Here is a 15,301-nt window from a genome sequence, read left to right on the forward strand (position 1 = left end):
TGATGGCCTGGCTCACATACAGATCAAAAACACCCACCAGAAAAGAACAGCTTTAGAGAATGCGTCAACCATTCCCAGCAAATGATGCTACCCGCAGCCATATCCTGCATACGATGGAAGAAGAAGAAGAAGAAGAAGAAGAGGAAGAAGAAGCTGTCAGTGCAATGTCAGCTATAGGTTGGAGGTTCAAGACTGGATTATTGCTGCAGTATTAAGGATTTGGATTTTAAGCTCGGCTTTGTTGCAGCAAATTCAATGTACATTTGAAGTGTGAGTGCATGCTATTATTTGATTTATGGTTGTAAAATTACATTTTCTTTGTGAAATAACAGACAAGAAGTGAGATATAATTTGGCTTTTCATGCAGAACCGAACAATAAGTATGTATAATTTCAAGTTTCCACCTGCACCAAGTGCTCAATAACGGTAAGAATGCCGATCATATGTCCGGTTTGACATGCTCTTGTTGTGATTATATATAAGCTCTTAGTGCCGCTACTTAGTGCCGCTCTTAGTGCTTGGAAATATATCTGCTGCAAGTATTTCTGGTGCAAACATCGGACTGAAGAAGTCGATGCACGTTGTTATTCATCCAGTCGAATTAAAACAGTAAAAGTTTACAATTGAAAAGAGCTGAACTTACTAGTCGGTGTGTAGTCGACGTTTCGGCGAGAATCCATCACCTTGGTCATAGCAGGTGTAGAAGTGAAGAAGAAGATTGAGAATAGCCACGTGACCTCCACTGGTGGTGTGGTGAATTGGGCTAAGCGAAGAAGAAGCTTGAGAATCGCTACATGACCTCCACCGTTGGTTTGGTGAATTGGTTGAAATGAGGAGGAAGCGTGAGAATCGCTACATGACCTCCAATGGTGGTGTGGTGAATTGGTCGAAGTGAAGAAGAAGCGTGAGAATCGCTCCATGACCTCCACCGTTGGTGTGGTAAATTGGTCGAAGTGAGGAGGAAGATTGAGAATCGCCACGTGACCTCCAATGGTGGTGTGGTGAATTGGGCTAAGCGAAGAAGAAGCTTGAGAATCGCTACATGACCTCCACCGTTGGTGTGGTGAATTGGTCGAAGTGAAGAAGAAGCTTGAGAATCGCCACGTGACCTCCACCGTTGGTGTGGTGAATTTGGCTGAGCGAAGAAGAAGCGTGAGAATCGATCCATGACCTCCACCGTTGGTGTGGTGAATTGGGCTAAGCGAAGAAGAAGCTTGAGAATCGCCACGTGACCTCCAGCGTTAGGGTTGGAACAAAACAAACATTGGACAAAGGTTGGAACAAACATTTCATTCATGTTTTATGTGTTAGCTCTTACATGAGCCTCGACTAAGTATACAAAAAAACCCTACCGCTTTTGATGGTAGTGTACCACTTTTTGAATATTTTAACAACTTTCGAATTTTATTGTCAAATAATATTAATCGCGAAAAATTCCGCTTTCACAAAATTTTTGTTTTTGATGATTCAAACTCAACGAAGTTTTGGATGGACTTACCTGTCGTCACCAGGTTTCTGTCATATTTCAGGTGTAAATTCATCAGGAAAACATGATTATTCTGGTTTTTTAATTTTGCGTATAATAGAGTGTCCTCGAATGTACAAAATTTAATCTACAGAGGGTGTAGACACTGAGGGCCTTTGCCCTCAGCCAATGATACGACGCGCCTTGTGCTGCATATGTAAGAGGAAGAAGAAGATTTGACATGTTTAAAGGTTACATGATTTGCAACTCCAAAATTTCTGTTGTTTATCTTTATATGAATATCTGCTGCTGCAGGCTGGAAACGTCTATATGGTCGACTGCAGCTTGCTGGATGGTATTCCCGCTAACAGTGTTGACCCAGAAATGGTCCACTATGTGGGGTCACCAACATGTCTGCTGTACCTTACACCGGAAGAGCAGCTCAAACCAATCGCTATACAGGTGCTGGCTTCCAGACATTCTAATTAGCTTCCCGTATTCAGTACTTCTTTATACTCTTGTAATCCAGCCACTAACGGCACCCTCCTTTTATGGTGTTTATGCATGTTGTTTGTGATCACTGATCATGTCAGCATCTTACTACAATTCACCAAATGTCCGTCCGTCCGTTCGAAGGTACTACAAAAACGGCTCAAACGATATTTTGGGTGGGTAATCCTGGGACCCCTGGGAGTAAAATAGGCTATTGAAGGAACTGCGCTCCAACGCGAGTCGAAAGAATTGACGCGACCAAAGACGGAATTCGTCCGAGTTGCTTTATTCAAACAAAACAGCTCAGGTATTCTGACAAGCCCGTTTATCGGGCAGCAATATATATACACATTTATGTCGGGAAGTTTGCCCGGGAAAAGCTATACCGGGCATGCCCGGGTGTCAAGGGCGAGCCTTGGAAAGGCGAGTCTGGACCTGCCCGGGCGTGTTTGGCTGCGGCCTGGCAAGTCGAGGCTGGGCGTGCCCGGCGCTCTGGGCGAGCCCTGGAAAGGCGATAGCAGGCATGCCCGGACGCTCTGGGCGAGCCCTGGAAAGGCGATAGCGGGCATGCCCGGACGCTCTGGGCGAGCCCTGGAAAGGCGAGAGCGGGCATGCCCGGGAAAGACGAGACCGGGCGTGCCCGGGAGGTTCGGGCGTGCCCGGGAACAGTGAGTCCGGGCATGCCCGGGAGAGGCGCGTCTGGCCGTGTTCTGGCCGGTGCAAGGCGATTGTGTGCATCCAGCGGTAACCGCTACACTATATTGTTTTTCCAATAATTCCAATTTTCCAATTTTCCAGTTTTCCCAAACACGATGGAATAATATTTACCGATATGAACAATGATGTGGCTTTTGTTGAAATTCTACAAATACTGTTTATTCTACGTACCAGGAGAGAGTAGATCGACTCCTGACGAACTCTTCCTATATAAACATGCGACTCCGAAGTAACAAGGCAGCGTGTGCAAAGCGACTGAGAAACAGGTGTAGCGGCCGCTTCCGTGTTACAGATTCGGCACGTACTCTTCACAAATAAACGTGCGACTGAGAAAGACCTTTTAGCGGCCGCTTCCGTTTTGCAGAATTCAATCTTTTTTCAAAATGGGCGCCATGTACTGTTTAGATTTTGTGGATTTGCGTGTGATATGATTCAACGGATGTTTATATGAATTGTTTAAAATATAAAAAGCCTTCAATTTCTGATATTTTGCCTTTTCATTTGGGCCTCCCAATTGAAACCCCACCCATAGGGTACCGTTGCTAGTAATAAAAATAAATTGCATACGTATTGGAAGTGTCCAGGGTCAGGTCATGGGCACAAAAAAATTCCCCTTCCCCTGCAATGAAGGAAGGGTGGGGGGGGGGGGGGGGAGGCTTACAATTTCACCTGTACACATGCCGTGGTTTTAATGTGGCAATACAAGTGGTTTTCTGGCCCCTACTCCAGACAGGTGGCATTATTATAGCCACTGCACAAAATATATTTGCCCCACCTCCCCACCCGAATGGTGTGGGGGTTTCCATTGTATTATAAAATTACCTGACTGACATAAATGTATATTAAAACAAAAACATTTTTTAATGTTAGAATGCACTCGGGTGTGGTTTGGGGGGGGGGGGGGGGGGGGACAGGACCATGGGCTATGTGGGGTTTCGAGGGCAGTGCATGTGAGGCGTAAATTCTCCCTGTAAACGTGTACGGTGTAGCACCACCTAGTGGTGGTGGCAGAGGGTATTACAATTACCTGATTTATCTGGGCAATGCTGAGGTTAAGGCACTCTTCACACAGGTAAATTAATTTTGGCAAACCGAACGACTAACTGGTAGGCTGCGCTGGTGAATTTATAATTGGATTTTTGAGATCCACAGCCAAGCAGTGCCATTCGTTTTGTGTGAAAGTAATTGACGGACTATCTTTCTCACTTGGCAGCTCTGGAAATATCCAGGAGGGAATGATTCCATATTCCTACCGAGTGACTCACAGGCAGACTGGCTTTTTGCCAAGATGTGGGTGAAATCAGCTGCATTGCAACTACACCTTCTTGAACAACTTTTCCTTCGTGTGCACCTGGTCTCCGAGGCCTTTACTGTTGCCACTTTGCGCTGTCTGCCGAGTGTCCACCCTGTTTACAAGGTAACTCTGTGTTCCATAATGGTAACAGACCATCCAGTCAACTTACCTGTGAGCACAGTTCATCACCTATATAAACGATGGCATATAGGGGCTCACTGATACTGGACACATTTTGTTTGTCTGTAACTTGAGTGAAACACTTGGAAGGTGACTTGGGTGTCGTGCAACTGAATGGTCTTTGGCTATATTCGGATGTCTGAATTTTATCTCTTTGAGTTCAGTTCAGTGAATTGATATTTCTGTAAAGCATTAAACATACCTGACCTGTGCAATAACCTCAATTTAACTATATTCTATCATTTTCCAGATACTTATTCCACACTTGAAATACACCCTGGGCATTAACATAGAAATGAGAGAAAAGCTGCTGGGAGCAACGGGCTATTTCTCCAACGTAAGTGATTATGGTCAATAGTATTGTTGTTAATCGTATTGGTATTAGAAAGGACATGATGGATACAGAAGGACATTCACAGGAGGCGAAAAAGGAAATTTGTAACTTGTAAGGAGGAGGACTTGGGTGGGATGGGGGGGGGGAGGGGGGACGGATTAGTGAGGATAGACAAGATCATTGGATTGGAGATGATTTGAGATGGTGGTACATACAGTGCATTCAGAAAGTATTCAGACCCCTTCACTTTTTTCACATTTTGTTATGTTGCAGCCTTATGCTGAAATCGTTTAAATTCTTTTTTTCCCTCATCAATCTACACTCAATACCCCATAATGACAAAGAGAAAACAGGATTTTAGAAAGTTTTGCAAATTTATTAAAAAGAAAAAACTGAAATATCACATTTACATAAGTATTCAGACCCTTTGCTATGACACTTGAAATTTAGCTCAGGTGCCTCCCATTTATCTTGATCATCTTTGAGATGTTTCTACACCTTGATTGGAGACCACCTGTGGTAAATTCAATTGATTGGACATGATTTGGAAAGGCACATACCTGTCTATATAAGGTCTCACAGCTGACAATGCATATCAGAGGAAAAACCGCTGACAATGCATATCAGAGGAAAAACCAAGCCATGAGGTCGAAGGAGCTGCCTGCAGAGCTCAGAGACAGGATTGTGTCGAGGCACAGATCTGGGGAAGCCTACAAAAAATCCTGCTGCATTGAAGGTTCCCAAGAGCACAGTGGCCTCCATAATTCTTAAATGGAAGAAGTTTTTAACAACCAGGACTCTTCCTAGAGCTGGCTGCCCGGTCAAACTGAGCAATCGGGGGAGAAGGGCCTTGGTAAGAGAGGTGACCAAGAACCCGATGGTCACTCTGGCTGAGCTCCAGAGATCCTGTGTGGAGATGGGAGAAAGTTCCAGAAGTACAACCATCACTGCAACACTCCACCGATCTGGGCTTCATGGCAGAGTGGCCAGACGGAAGCCTCTCCTCAGTGAAAGACACATGAAAGCCCGCTTGGAGTTTGCAAAAAAAGCACCTAAAGGACTCTCAGACTGTGAGAAACAAGATCCTGTGGGCTAGTTTGGACAATTGCTAGCTAGCAGTGCCAACAGGAAGGCAAAATCTTCCATCTTGTGCATGAAGTTCCAAAAGTTCCAGCACAAAAGACATCCATTGAAGACAATTTTATGCACTTATAAAATCAGTATTGTCTCATTGCAGCTATTAGAATGCCTGCCCCTTATTCAATACTTGTAGGAATGTTATTAGTCCTGTACCGGTTTCACTGGAGGGGTCTATAGGTCCATCTTTTTGTCCGTCTATCAGTCACATCTGTGGTTTTCCAGACTTTCCGCCCTTACCATTTAACATATTCAACTGAAACTTGGTACGTGGCTTTACTATGATAAGTTACAGAAGAAGTTCGAGTTTCAGGGCATTTCACCAATTTTTCGTGGAATTATGCCATTTTGGACTTCGAAAATATCACAAGTAGCGGACATGCATTGCAAAGCAAATGTCCCTGTTGTCAATCTTAATCATAATCCTGTGCTTTAATACTATAAATCATCATTATTATCTGTGACTTATCCTCATATACGTTGATCATGTTTTCATGAGGCAAACGCAAGTTTTTTTTTTTTAATTAAAACAGTTTCCCTCTTCCTCAGTTTCTTGCAACAGGAGGCCCAAGTGCTTTCAAGGTTATAGCAAAGGCCCATAAGCTTCTCACCTACAAATCCCTGATGCTGCCCACTGATATCATCACCAGGGACGTTGCCACCTTGCCTGGTTATCACTACCGGGATGATGCACTCAAGATTTGGCGGGCAATCTCTGGGTGCAGTATACCTTTTATCTTTAATAACAGGGTCTTTTATAACAAGATCTTTTATAACACCTAATTGTTGTTGTTGTAGCTGTGGTTGGTGTTTGTGCGCTCCTTTGTGTACTTTTATATGCTTTTCTATTGCTTTGAGAAATATTACTTTATATAATTTTGTGGGCTCCCTCCATGATCTTCTAAACTAAAGGGTTCATACTTTGGTAGAATATTAAATCTGACCGTTGGAACCGCTACATTGAGCTCTCGTTCTCACGTCTTCTTCCTCAAGCCGAAAGGCTTTCAAAACTGGCATCATTTTGATAAAATGGACACAAATATGGTTCCAAGTAAATCAATCATTAGCTTTCCAAGGGTACCATTCTTATTATTCTACGACGGCAGGAACCCTTTAGAATGCAACATGACACACACACACACACACACACACACACACACACACACACACACACACACACACACACACAGATGGGCGCTTCTCTTTTTAGTAATAGATGGTTTAGGTATATTGGGGCTGGTAGAATGGCCTGGAGGTACGCACACTCGTCTCTAAGCTATCTAGTTTGGCTTTGGATGTCAGCCCAGCTATAAACCATCATCCTGGTGTTTCACAGGCAGGGTGATTTATCAATGTGTGTGCCATCCCTCGGATGGAAGTTAAAGTAATGGCGTCTCATCTACCGGCATTAGTTGGTGGATATTAAAGATCTCAGGTGTCCTTCGCGATGAGTAGGCGAGCTATGGCCGAAACCATGAACAAATTCCAAATTCGTGCCCCAACCTTCGTCGAACATCAGACCTGGCCAGCCGGTTCGTGAAACACTTGGACCAGGCTTCCCCTGGCCAACCCCAGAAGATCATGGGAATAATTGTGGACATTTAAGAGTAAGAAGATGGTTTTGGTATATTATTGTCGAACCCTGATTATTCATCATCAGCAAATATATTTTGGACTGGGATTTAATTAAGAATCTACCTTGCTTGTTGCCTCATCACTGAGGTGTGGCTCTGCCGTTGATAATGTGGTGGTGAGGTGTCCCTGCACAGAAGGTAACCAATTTGGAATGGGCCCTCTACTAGGCATTGCTAAAGTAATTGCTGATTTACTCATGGGCATTTAAATGTCCGTCTCTTTCATAAAACGAAGCAATTTTGGCCCAACACATTGACAAAATTCCAATTTCCTGCCTTAACCTGTCGCATCCTACAATGGAATTGCGATCTGCCCACAGTTGGTTCTCAGTCAGAATGTTCACTGGTCATAAGGGCCACAATGTTCTGTGAATAGTATGGGCATACCTTGAATTTGACTGATGGAGTGGAAACCGTATGTTTGATCGTGGGGAAATTACATAACCAGAGCAATATAACAGCTCAATGCTGGAATGACGTCCTGCTCTTTTTCACCTGTACTTTCAGGTATGTCTCTGATATCATTGATCTGTATTACAAGTCAAATGTTGACCTCTGGAACGATGTTGAAGTGCAGACTTGGATCAGAGAAATCGTTGATGCTTTACAGCTTCCAGAAACCTCTGGTAATTCTCTAAAACTTTTTTTAAATTCACAATTTTATGTTGAGGTGTTCTGAATTACGTGGCGTTTACTTGGTGGTGAGGTGTTTTGAATTATGTGGCGTTTATGTGGTGGTGAGGTGTTTTGAATTATGTGGCGTTTACTTGGTGGTGAGGTGTTTTGAATTATGTGGCGTTTATGTGGTGGTGAGGTGTTTTGAATTATGTGGGGTTTACGTGGTGGTGAGGTGTTTTGAATTACGTTGCGGTGAGGTGTTTTGAATTATGTGACGTTTACGTGGTGGTGATGTGTTTTGAATTATGTGGGGCTACGTGGTGGTGAGGTGTTTTCAACTATGTGGTATTTACTTGGTGGTGAGGTGTTTTGAATTACATGGTGTTTATGTGGTGGTGAGGTGTTTTGAATTACGTGGTGTTTATGTGGTGGTGAAGTGTTTTGAATTATGTAGCGTTGATGTGGTAGTGAGGTATTTTCAATTACGTGGCATTTATGTTGTGTTCAGGTGTTTTGAATTACGTGGTGTTTATGTGGTGGTGAGGTGTTTTGAATAACGTGGTGTTTATGTGGTGTTGAGGTGTTTTCAATTATGTGGCGTTTATGTGGTGGTGAGGTGTTTTGAATTATGTGGCGTTTATGTGGTTGTGAGATGTTTTGAATTACGTGGTGGTGAGGTGTTTTGAATTACATGGTGGTGAAGTGTTTTGAAATATGTGTAGCATTTACGTGGTGGTGAGGTGTTTTGAATTATGTTACGGTGAGGTATTTTGAATTATGTGGTGTTTATGTGGTGGTGAGGTGTTTTTAATTACGTGGTGTTTATGTGGTGGTGAAGTGTTTTGAAATATGTGTAGCATTTACGTGGTGGTGAGGTGTTTTGAATTATGTTGTGGTGAGGTATTTTGAATTATGTGGCATTTACTTGGTGGTGAGGTGTTTTGAATTATGTGGTGTTTATGTGGTGGTGAGGTGTTTTGAATTACGTGGTGTTTATGTGGTGGTGAAGTGTTTTGAATTATGTAGCGTTGATGTGGTTGTGAGGTATTTTCAATTACATGGCATTTATGTTGTGTTGAGGTGTTTTGAATTACATGGTATTTATGTGGTGGTGAGGTGTTTTGAATAACGTGGTGTTTATGTGGTGTTGAGGTGTTTTGAATTATGTGGCGTTTATGTGGCGGTGAGGTGTTTTGAATTATGTGACGTTTATGTGGTTGTGAGATGTTTTGAATTACGTGGTGGTGAGGTGTTTTGAATTACATGGTGGTGAAGTGTTTTGAAATATGTGTAACATTTATGCGGTGTTGACGTGTTTTGAATTATGTGGAGGCCACGTGGTGGTTGAGGTGTTTTGAATTATGTGGTGTTTATGTGGTGGTGAGGTGTTTTGAATTATGTGTCGTTTATGTGGTGGTGAGGTGTTTTGAATTATGTGACGTTTATGTGGTTGTGAGATGTTTTGAATTACGTGGTGGTGAGGTGTTTTGAATTACATGGTGGTGAAGTGTTGTGAAATATGTGTAGCATTTACGTGGTGGTGAGGTATTTTGAATTATGTGTAACATTTATGCGGTGTTGACGTGTTTTGAATTATGTGGAGGCCACGTGGTGGTTGAGGTGTTTTGAATTATGTGGTGTTTATGTGGTGGTGAGGTGTTTTGAATTATGTGTCGTTTATGTGGTGGTGAGTTGTTTTGAATTACGTTGTGGTGAGGTATTTTGAATTATGTGGTGTTTATGTGGTGGTGAGGTGTTTTGAATTACGTGGTGGTGAGGTGTTTTGAATTACGTGGTGGTGAGGTGTTTTGAATTACGTGGTGGTGAGGATATTTTTGATTTATTGATAAATCAATGAATCGATTAATTATTTATTGATTAATCAATTCATCAATTAATTGTTTTTTTCCGATTAATGAATCATTTAATTAATTTTCAAAAAGTTACAGCTTCAGATGAAACACTGGTGGTTTAGGTATGCTATTAGCCAATTGATTAATAAATTCATTATTTTACAATTATTATTTATTTATTTTAATTACACAATTAATCAATCAATTATATTGTATGCCTATCCCTCCCAATACAGTCTCTATGTGCTGGAGCAATGTCGTGTGCTGGAGGATATGTTATTTATTTATTTGGCATGGGGGCGGTATACTTTGAATGTATCTGTACTTGTTATTTGATTTGAGATAATTTTTCATTAACAGGTTTTCCTTTCGCCTTTGACAAGTTGGATACACTCAAAGAGTTTGTCACCATGGTGATATTCACCTGCACTGCACAGTACAGTGCTCTCAACAGCAGCATGGTACAGCAGCAGTACAACATCAAGCTTGAGTCTGTGGCTAAATAAATGACTCGTGAAACACAGTCATCTGTGATCGTATAATTATTTTGTCCACATTATGTTTGCAGGTTGATTGGCACGCATGCATCCCAAATTGTCCAACAACAATGCACTGTCCACCTCCCCAAGAGAAAGGCAACATCAATCTAGAGTATATCCTTTCTGCCCTACCAAACATGAATCAATGCAGCAAGTTTTTGGCCATACAGGCTAAGCTCTCCAGCAGACCTGTCCAGGTAACAATTCAGTCATTCTTCAATTCTTGTTAAAATGGAAAATACACGATACACTTGGTCCACGGTTATGATGTTTTGTGAAATGATCAATTCATCTCAAGGGGGTTGCTTCATCCACATTATATGCATCACATTTAAGTATATTCAACATTTGTCATTGTTTATATATTCTGTATAGTACATTATAAATACAGTATGGTAAATAAATGCAAAATAAATGACAAATATCATCCTTTAGTACAATAAAACAATCTACTTGTGGATGGTGGAGAGTGGTTCTCATTGAGATCAGGAGGGTTCTCCCCCTATTCCTGCGAGACTCAACGCGACACCGATGTCTACAGCACATTCACCATTGTCAAAAAGATATAAAGCATTCATTTTCACTGCAAGACTGATGCTTTTCTGCTGCTCTGCTTCACCATTAATATTAGCACAAACACGTGATGGTCGTTTTGAAGCCATGTTGATGGGTAAAGTAAGGTACGACATATGTACGGTATGAGATGGAAGAACAACTGATACCAGAAGTAGTGCACGCTGGGTGGTAGAGAGTAATGTGCGGAGGTAATGCTTGGATTAGTGTGCTCCGACCAAGTAGTCCGCTCTGACTGACGACGTAATAGCGAGTAATGGGTAAATAATCACGACGTTCTGTGAAGCCTTGGTACCTAATTAGTACCGCCGATGTTATAATGAAACAACGTTAACCGGGACGACGTTAAGCGAGGACACCCTGTATTTTCCTGTTGATGACCCAATCTTCACCAAGGGTTCTAATTAAATTTAATCAATTCGATTAATTTTTAGTAATGCTGGGAAAAGTTAACAGATTATGAAGTTATGTGTCTGACTGGTATGCCCTCTTCGACCAGCTAGGTACAATGTATCCATTACCAATACCACTGAAATGTTGTGCAAAGAGGACTCTGCTGGCCAGTTGTCTGAACTCTACATCATGCACTAACTGAGTCTTCTCCGCTGCACTTTGTCTATGATATCAATCAAAGTGATCTCAATCAAAGCTTGTCCATGACATCAATCCAATTTGTAACATGATCAGGTATTGGTAATGGGCACTTTTTGCCCCCAAGATAAATTGAGCAGCCTGATTGGCTGAATTTAAAAGCCATTGTTGGAAATATGGTCTTAGCCTAAAAAAAGAAAGGCTGACACAACTCATGATGGAACGAGATGGGTAAACTCCTTATGCAGTTTTAAACAATTTGATAATAGGATGATTAATTTGCAACAAATCCAAATACCCAGTTTTATAAATAACTAGATGGTATTCATAGAATACTTACCCTGCGCAGTCAACTTGGTGCGAGCCAACTCTTCTGTTTTTGAACGTTTTTTATTTCTTTGATCCAATATGGCTGCCAGATCACGTGAGCGATGACATCATACATTTATATTCTCTAATATAATTGTTGCATAGATCATGCTCAATAAATTTCAAACTGAACAGACTAAGCATTGTCCCTGTCGAATTTTGACGTCATAATTACGGCATCAATGACGTCATCGTTAACAACACCTATTCCCCATATGGAGTTCTTTACAATGAGCCACGTTTCAATTTTTTTCCATGGAGCGGTTTTGGAGATATAGAGGTGCAACCTTTTTTCGATTTTTCCAAGATGGCGCCTGTACCACATGACCTTTGACGTCATGATTATCATTGAAATGTGCTACAGGAGGAGTCGCTCCTATGGTGAAAATTTCGTGTCCATCAGAACAACAGTTGCTGAGAGAAAAAAAATCATAATGATCGGATACATGTTGTACTTGTCGAATTATGATGTCATAACAAAGGCTAATGATGTGACCATCGTGACCTATGATGTCATCTTATTCCACATGGGGAGTAGTTGACAATGGGCCAGGTCTCAATTGTTTTCCATGGAGTGGTTTCAGAGATATAGAGGTGCAAAGTTTTTCCAAGATGGCGCCTGTACCACGTGACCTATGACGTCATAATTATCATTAAAATAAATTATATAGGATGAGCCGCTCATGTTCTGAAAATTTCGTGTCCTTCGGTTTAACAGTTGCAGAGGATTTTTTTTTCATACTGAACAGATCAAGCGTTGTACTTGTCGAAATTATGATGTCATAATGCAGGCACCGATGACATCGTCATCAACATACTTATTCCCCATGGGGAGTACTTGACAATGAGCCATGTTTCAATTTTTTCCATTGAGCGGTTTGGGAGATATAGAGGTGTAACGTTTTTCCAAGATGGTGTCCATACCATGTGACCTATGATGTCATAATTATGAATAAAAAAATATATACAGGTGGAGGCGCTTCTATGGTAAAATTTCGTGTCAATTGGACCAACGGTTGCCGAGAAATGAATTTTAAAAATGCAGACACGTACGCCACATGTACGCACGTACGCAGCCGAATGCCTAACCCTGCTTTTTGCTTCGCGATCAGACACAGCTAGCCCGAGGTTCATCGGTTCTCTCTCGGCTGGCTTGCCTTGCCCCTACCTTGCCAAGGAGGTAGGCCGAAGCATTCCTCACCCAACCGAATGTTCCTGCACAGGTAGCACTTCAGGTGCGGTGAATTTGCCCCCCAGGGCACCACAGGGAATTTTTAATTTATGGGCGGATACTTTTTTTTTTTTTTTTGGGGCGGATACGGATATTTTTAACATAACAATAAAATGATAATAAGGCGCAGAAAGGAGAAAACCAGGTTTATGGGCGGATACTCTATCCAGCAAATATGCCTGAGGTATGCTCTTTCACAAAATTACGTACGCAGATGTGGACAAGGGGGATTACCACTCCTTTCCACACAGTTACAACACAAATTTTTTTTTTGCACTATGGTATTTTTCAAGGTATTCTTCCACTTTTCACACACATTTACCCCCATCAGAGTAGCTTTCGCATGACCTCTGTGTGTAACTCTTTCGGAGATGTGCTTCACTTGTGTCTGACGTCATTCTTTCTAACTTCGTTCATCAAAAAAGTTTTGTTCCAATGGTGCTGTTTAATTGGCATGTCCTTGGCAGGCACTCAGTACCATATGGTGCAGCTAATTATATTATCTGTAAATATATCTGTTCAGTCTGTATTCATTGACCGACCAGAATGTTTGATATCTTAGTTGACGAGTAATTTCATAATCATTACTTTTTTCCGACAATCTTTGTCATCTCACTTGCTACCATCTTGATTCGAAGCACATGTGTAGTCATAAACAATAGATTCCATCAAAATTTTAACACACCTGCAGTACAATAGGTCTTTACAAACAAGGTCCAAGTTATGTTTCAAGCACCCTCATGCTATTGTTGTTTAGGAGTTGCATACTCGGTATGATCATCGACTGATACTGAAGTTGCAAACTCATAATCACTGCATCTGATCATGTTGTGTTTGCAGACGGCTCTGGGGCAGCACTCGGAGATGTACTTCACTGAACCCGGGCCGCAGGCCGCTCTGCAACGTTTCCGCACAAGCTTGCAGACCGCCTCAGCTGACATTGCCGAGCGGAATGCAGACCTGGCCTTGCCCTATTGCTATCTCATCCCAGAAAACATCCACAATGGAATTCTAGCTTAGGCAAGGCGGAATTCCGTGACTCCTGCCTCTCAAGCACTCAACATGCATCAATCGGCGAGCGCTTGTTATCCTCGCAAGGCGAGAGGTTATCGCATTTGGGTCCGTTTGTTTTTCTGTTTGTTAATGGGGGAAAAAACCCTTTTTGACAAGTATGTTGTGTGTTTGTCTGTCCGCTCACTTATACTTACCTACGGGTCACAATTTTAAACCGACCTTCACAAAACTTTACAAAACGGTAGAGTTTGTGGTCCGACAAAATCCTTTATATTTTTGAGGCCAAAAGGTCAACATAGGCCAAAGGTTAACCACTTTTTATCGAATTTCTAAAATCTTCAATTTTCGTGCGATTGACTCTAAATTTGAAAAATGATTTTCATGTCAGCTACTGCATTCAACCACCAGCTATTTTTGAGATCAGCATAGGCCAAAAGGTCAACATAGGCCAAAGGTCAACCACTTTTTTCAAATTTCTAAAATCCTCAATTTTCATCTGATTGACTTGAAATTTGAATAGGATTTTCATATCAGCTAACTGAATTCAACGACCAGCTATTTTTGAGATCAGCATAGGCCAAAATGTCAACATAGGCTAAAAGGTGAACATAGGTCAAAGGTCAACGACTTTTTTTTCAAATTTCTAAAATCCCCAATTTTCATCCGATTCACTTGAAATTTGAATAGGATTTTTCTGTCAGCTAACTGAATTGAACCACCAAATATTTTTGAGATCAGCATAGACCAAAAGGTCAACATACCCCAAAGGTCAACAACAATTTCAAATTTCTAAAATCCTCAATTTTCATCTGATTCACTTGAAATTTGAATGGCATTTTCATATCAGCGAACTGAATTTAACCAACTATTTTTGATATCAGCATAGGCAAAAAGGTCAACATAGACCAAAGGTCAACAATTTCAAATTTCTACAATCCTCAATTTTCATTCGATTGACCTGAAAGTTGAATGGGATTTTCATATCAGTTAACTGAATTTAACTAACTATTTTTGAGGTCAACATAAGTTACAAGGTCAACATAGGCCAAAGGTCAACCACTTTTTTCAAATTTCTAAAATCCTCAATTTCCATCCGATTGACTTGAAATTTGGAAAGAATTTTCATATCAGCTTAGTGAAACCAAGCACCTACTATTTTTGACGTCAACATAGGCCAAAAGGTCAACATAGGCCACATTTCTAAAATTGTCTATTTTAATCCGATTAACTTAAACTTTGAAGACGATTTGCATATCAGGT

General features: G+C 41.4%; 1 protein-coding gene across 2 annotated transcripts in view; it reads left to right on the forward strand.

Moving 5' to 3' along the window:
• LOC137431620 (polyunsaturated fatty acid 5-lipoxygenase-like) overlaps window positions 1-14,674 on the forward strand; it is a 97,707-nt gene extending 83,033 nt beyond the window's left edge. For both annotated transcript variants that reach the window (XM_078782070.1, XM_068123144.2), the window contains exons 8-15: window positions 1,781-1,927; window positions 3,888-4,091; window positions 4,399-4,485; window positions 6,169-6,338; window positions 7,761-7,879; window positions 10,085-10,185; window positions 10,293-10,460; window positions 13,868-14,674. In XM_078782070.1, coding sequence (XP_078638196.1) covers window positions 1,781-1,927; window positions 3,888-4,091; window positions 4,399-4,485; window positions 6,169-6,338; window positions 7,761-7,879; window positions 10,085-10,185; window positions 10,293-10,460; window positions 13,868-14,047 — 1,176 coding nt within the window. In that variant the 3' untranslated portion in view covers window positions 14,048-14,674. The remainder of the gene's footprint in view (window positions 1-1,780; window positions 1,928-3,887; window positions 4,092-4,398; window positions 4,486-6,168; window positions 6,339-7,760; window positions 7,880-10,084; window positions 10,186-10,292; window positions 10,461-13,867) is intronic.
• The last annotated feature ends 627 nt before the right edge of the window (window positions 14,675-15,301 follow it).

The sequence above is a fragment of the Myxine glutinosa genome, chromosome 7 (assembly GCF_964187855.1).
Source record: "Myxine glutinosa chromosome 7, kmMyxGlut1.1, whole genome shotgun sequence".
Classification (NCBI taxonomy): Eukaryota; Metazoa; Chordata; class Myxini; order Myxiniformes; family Myxinidae; genus Myxine; species Myxine glutinosa.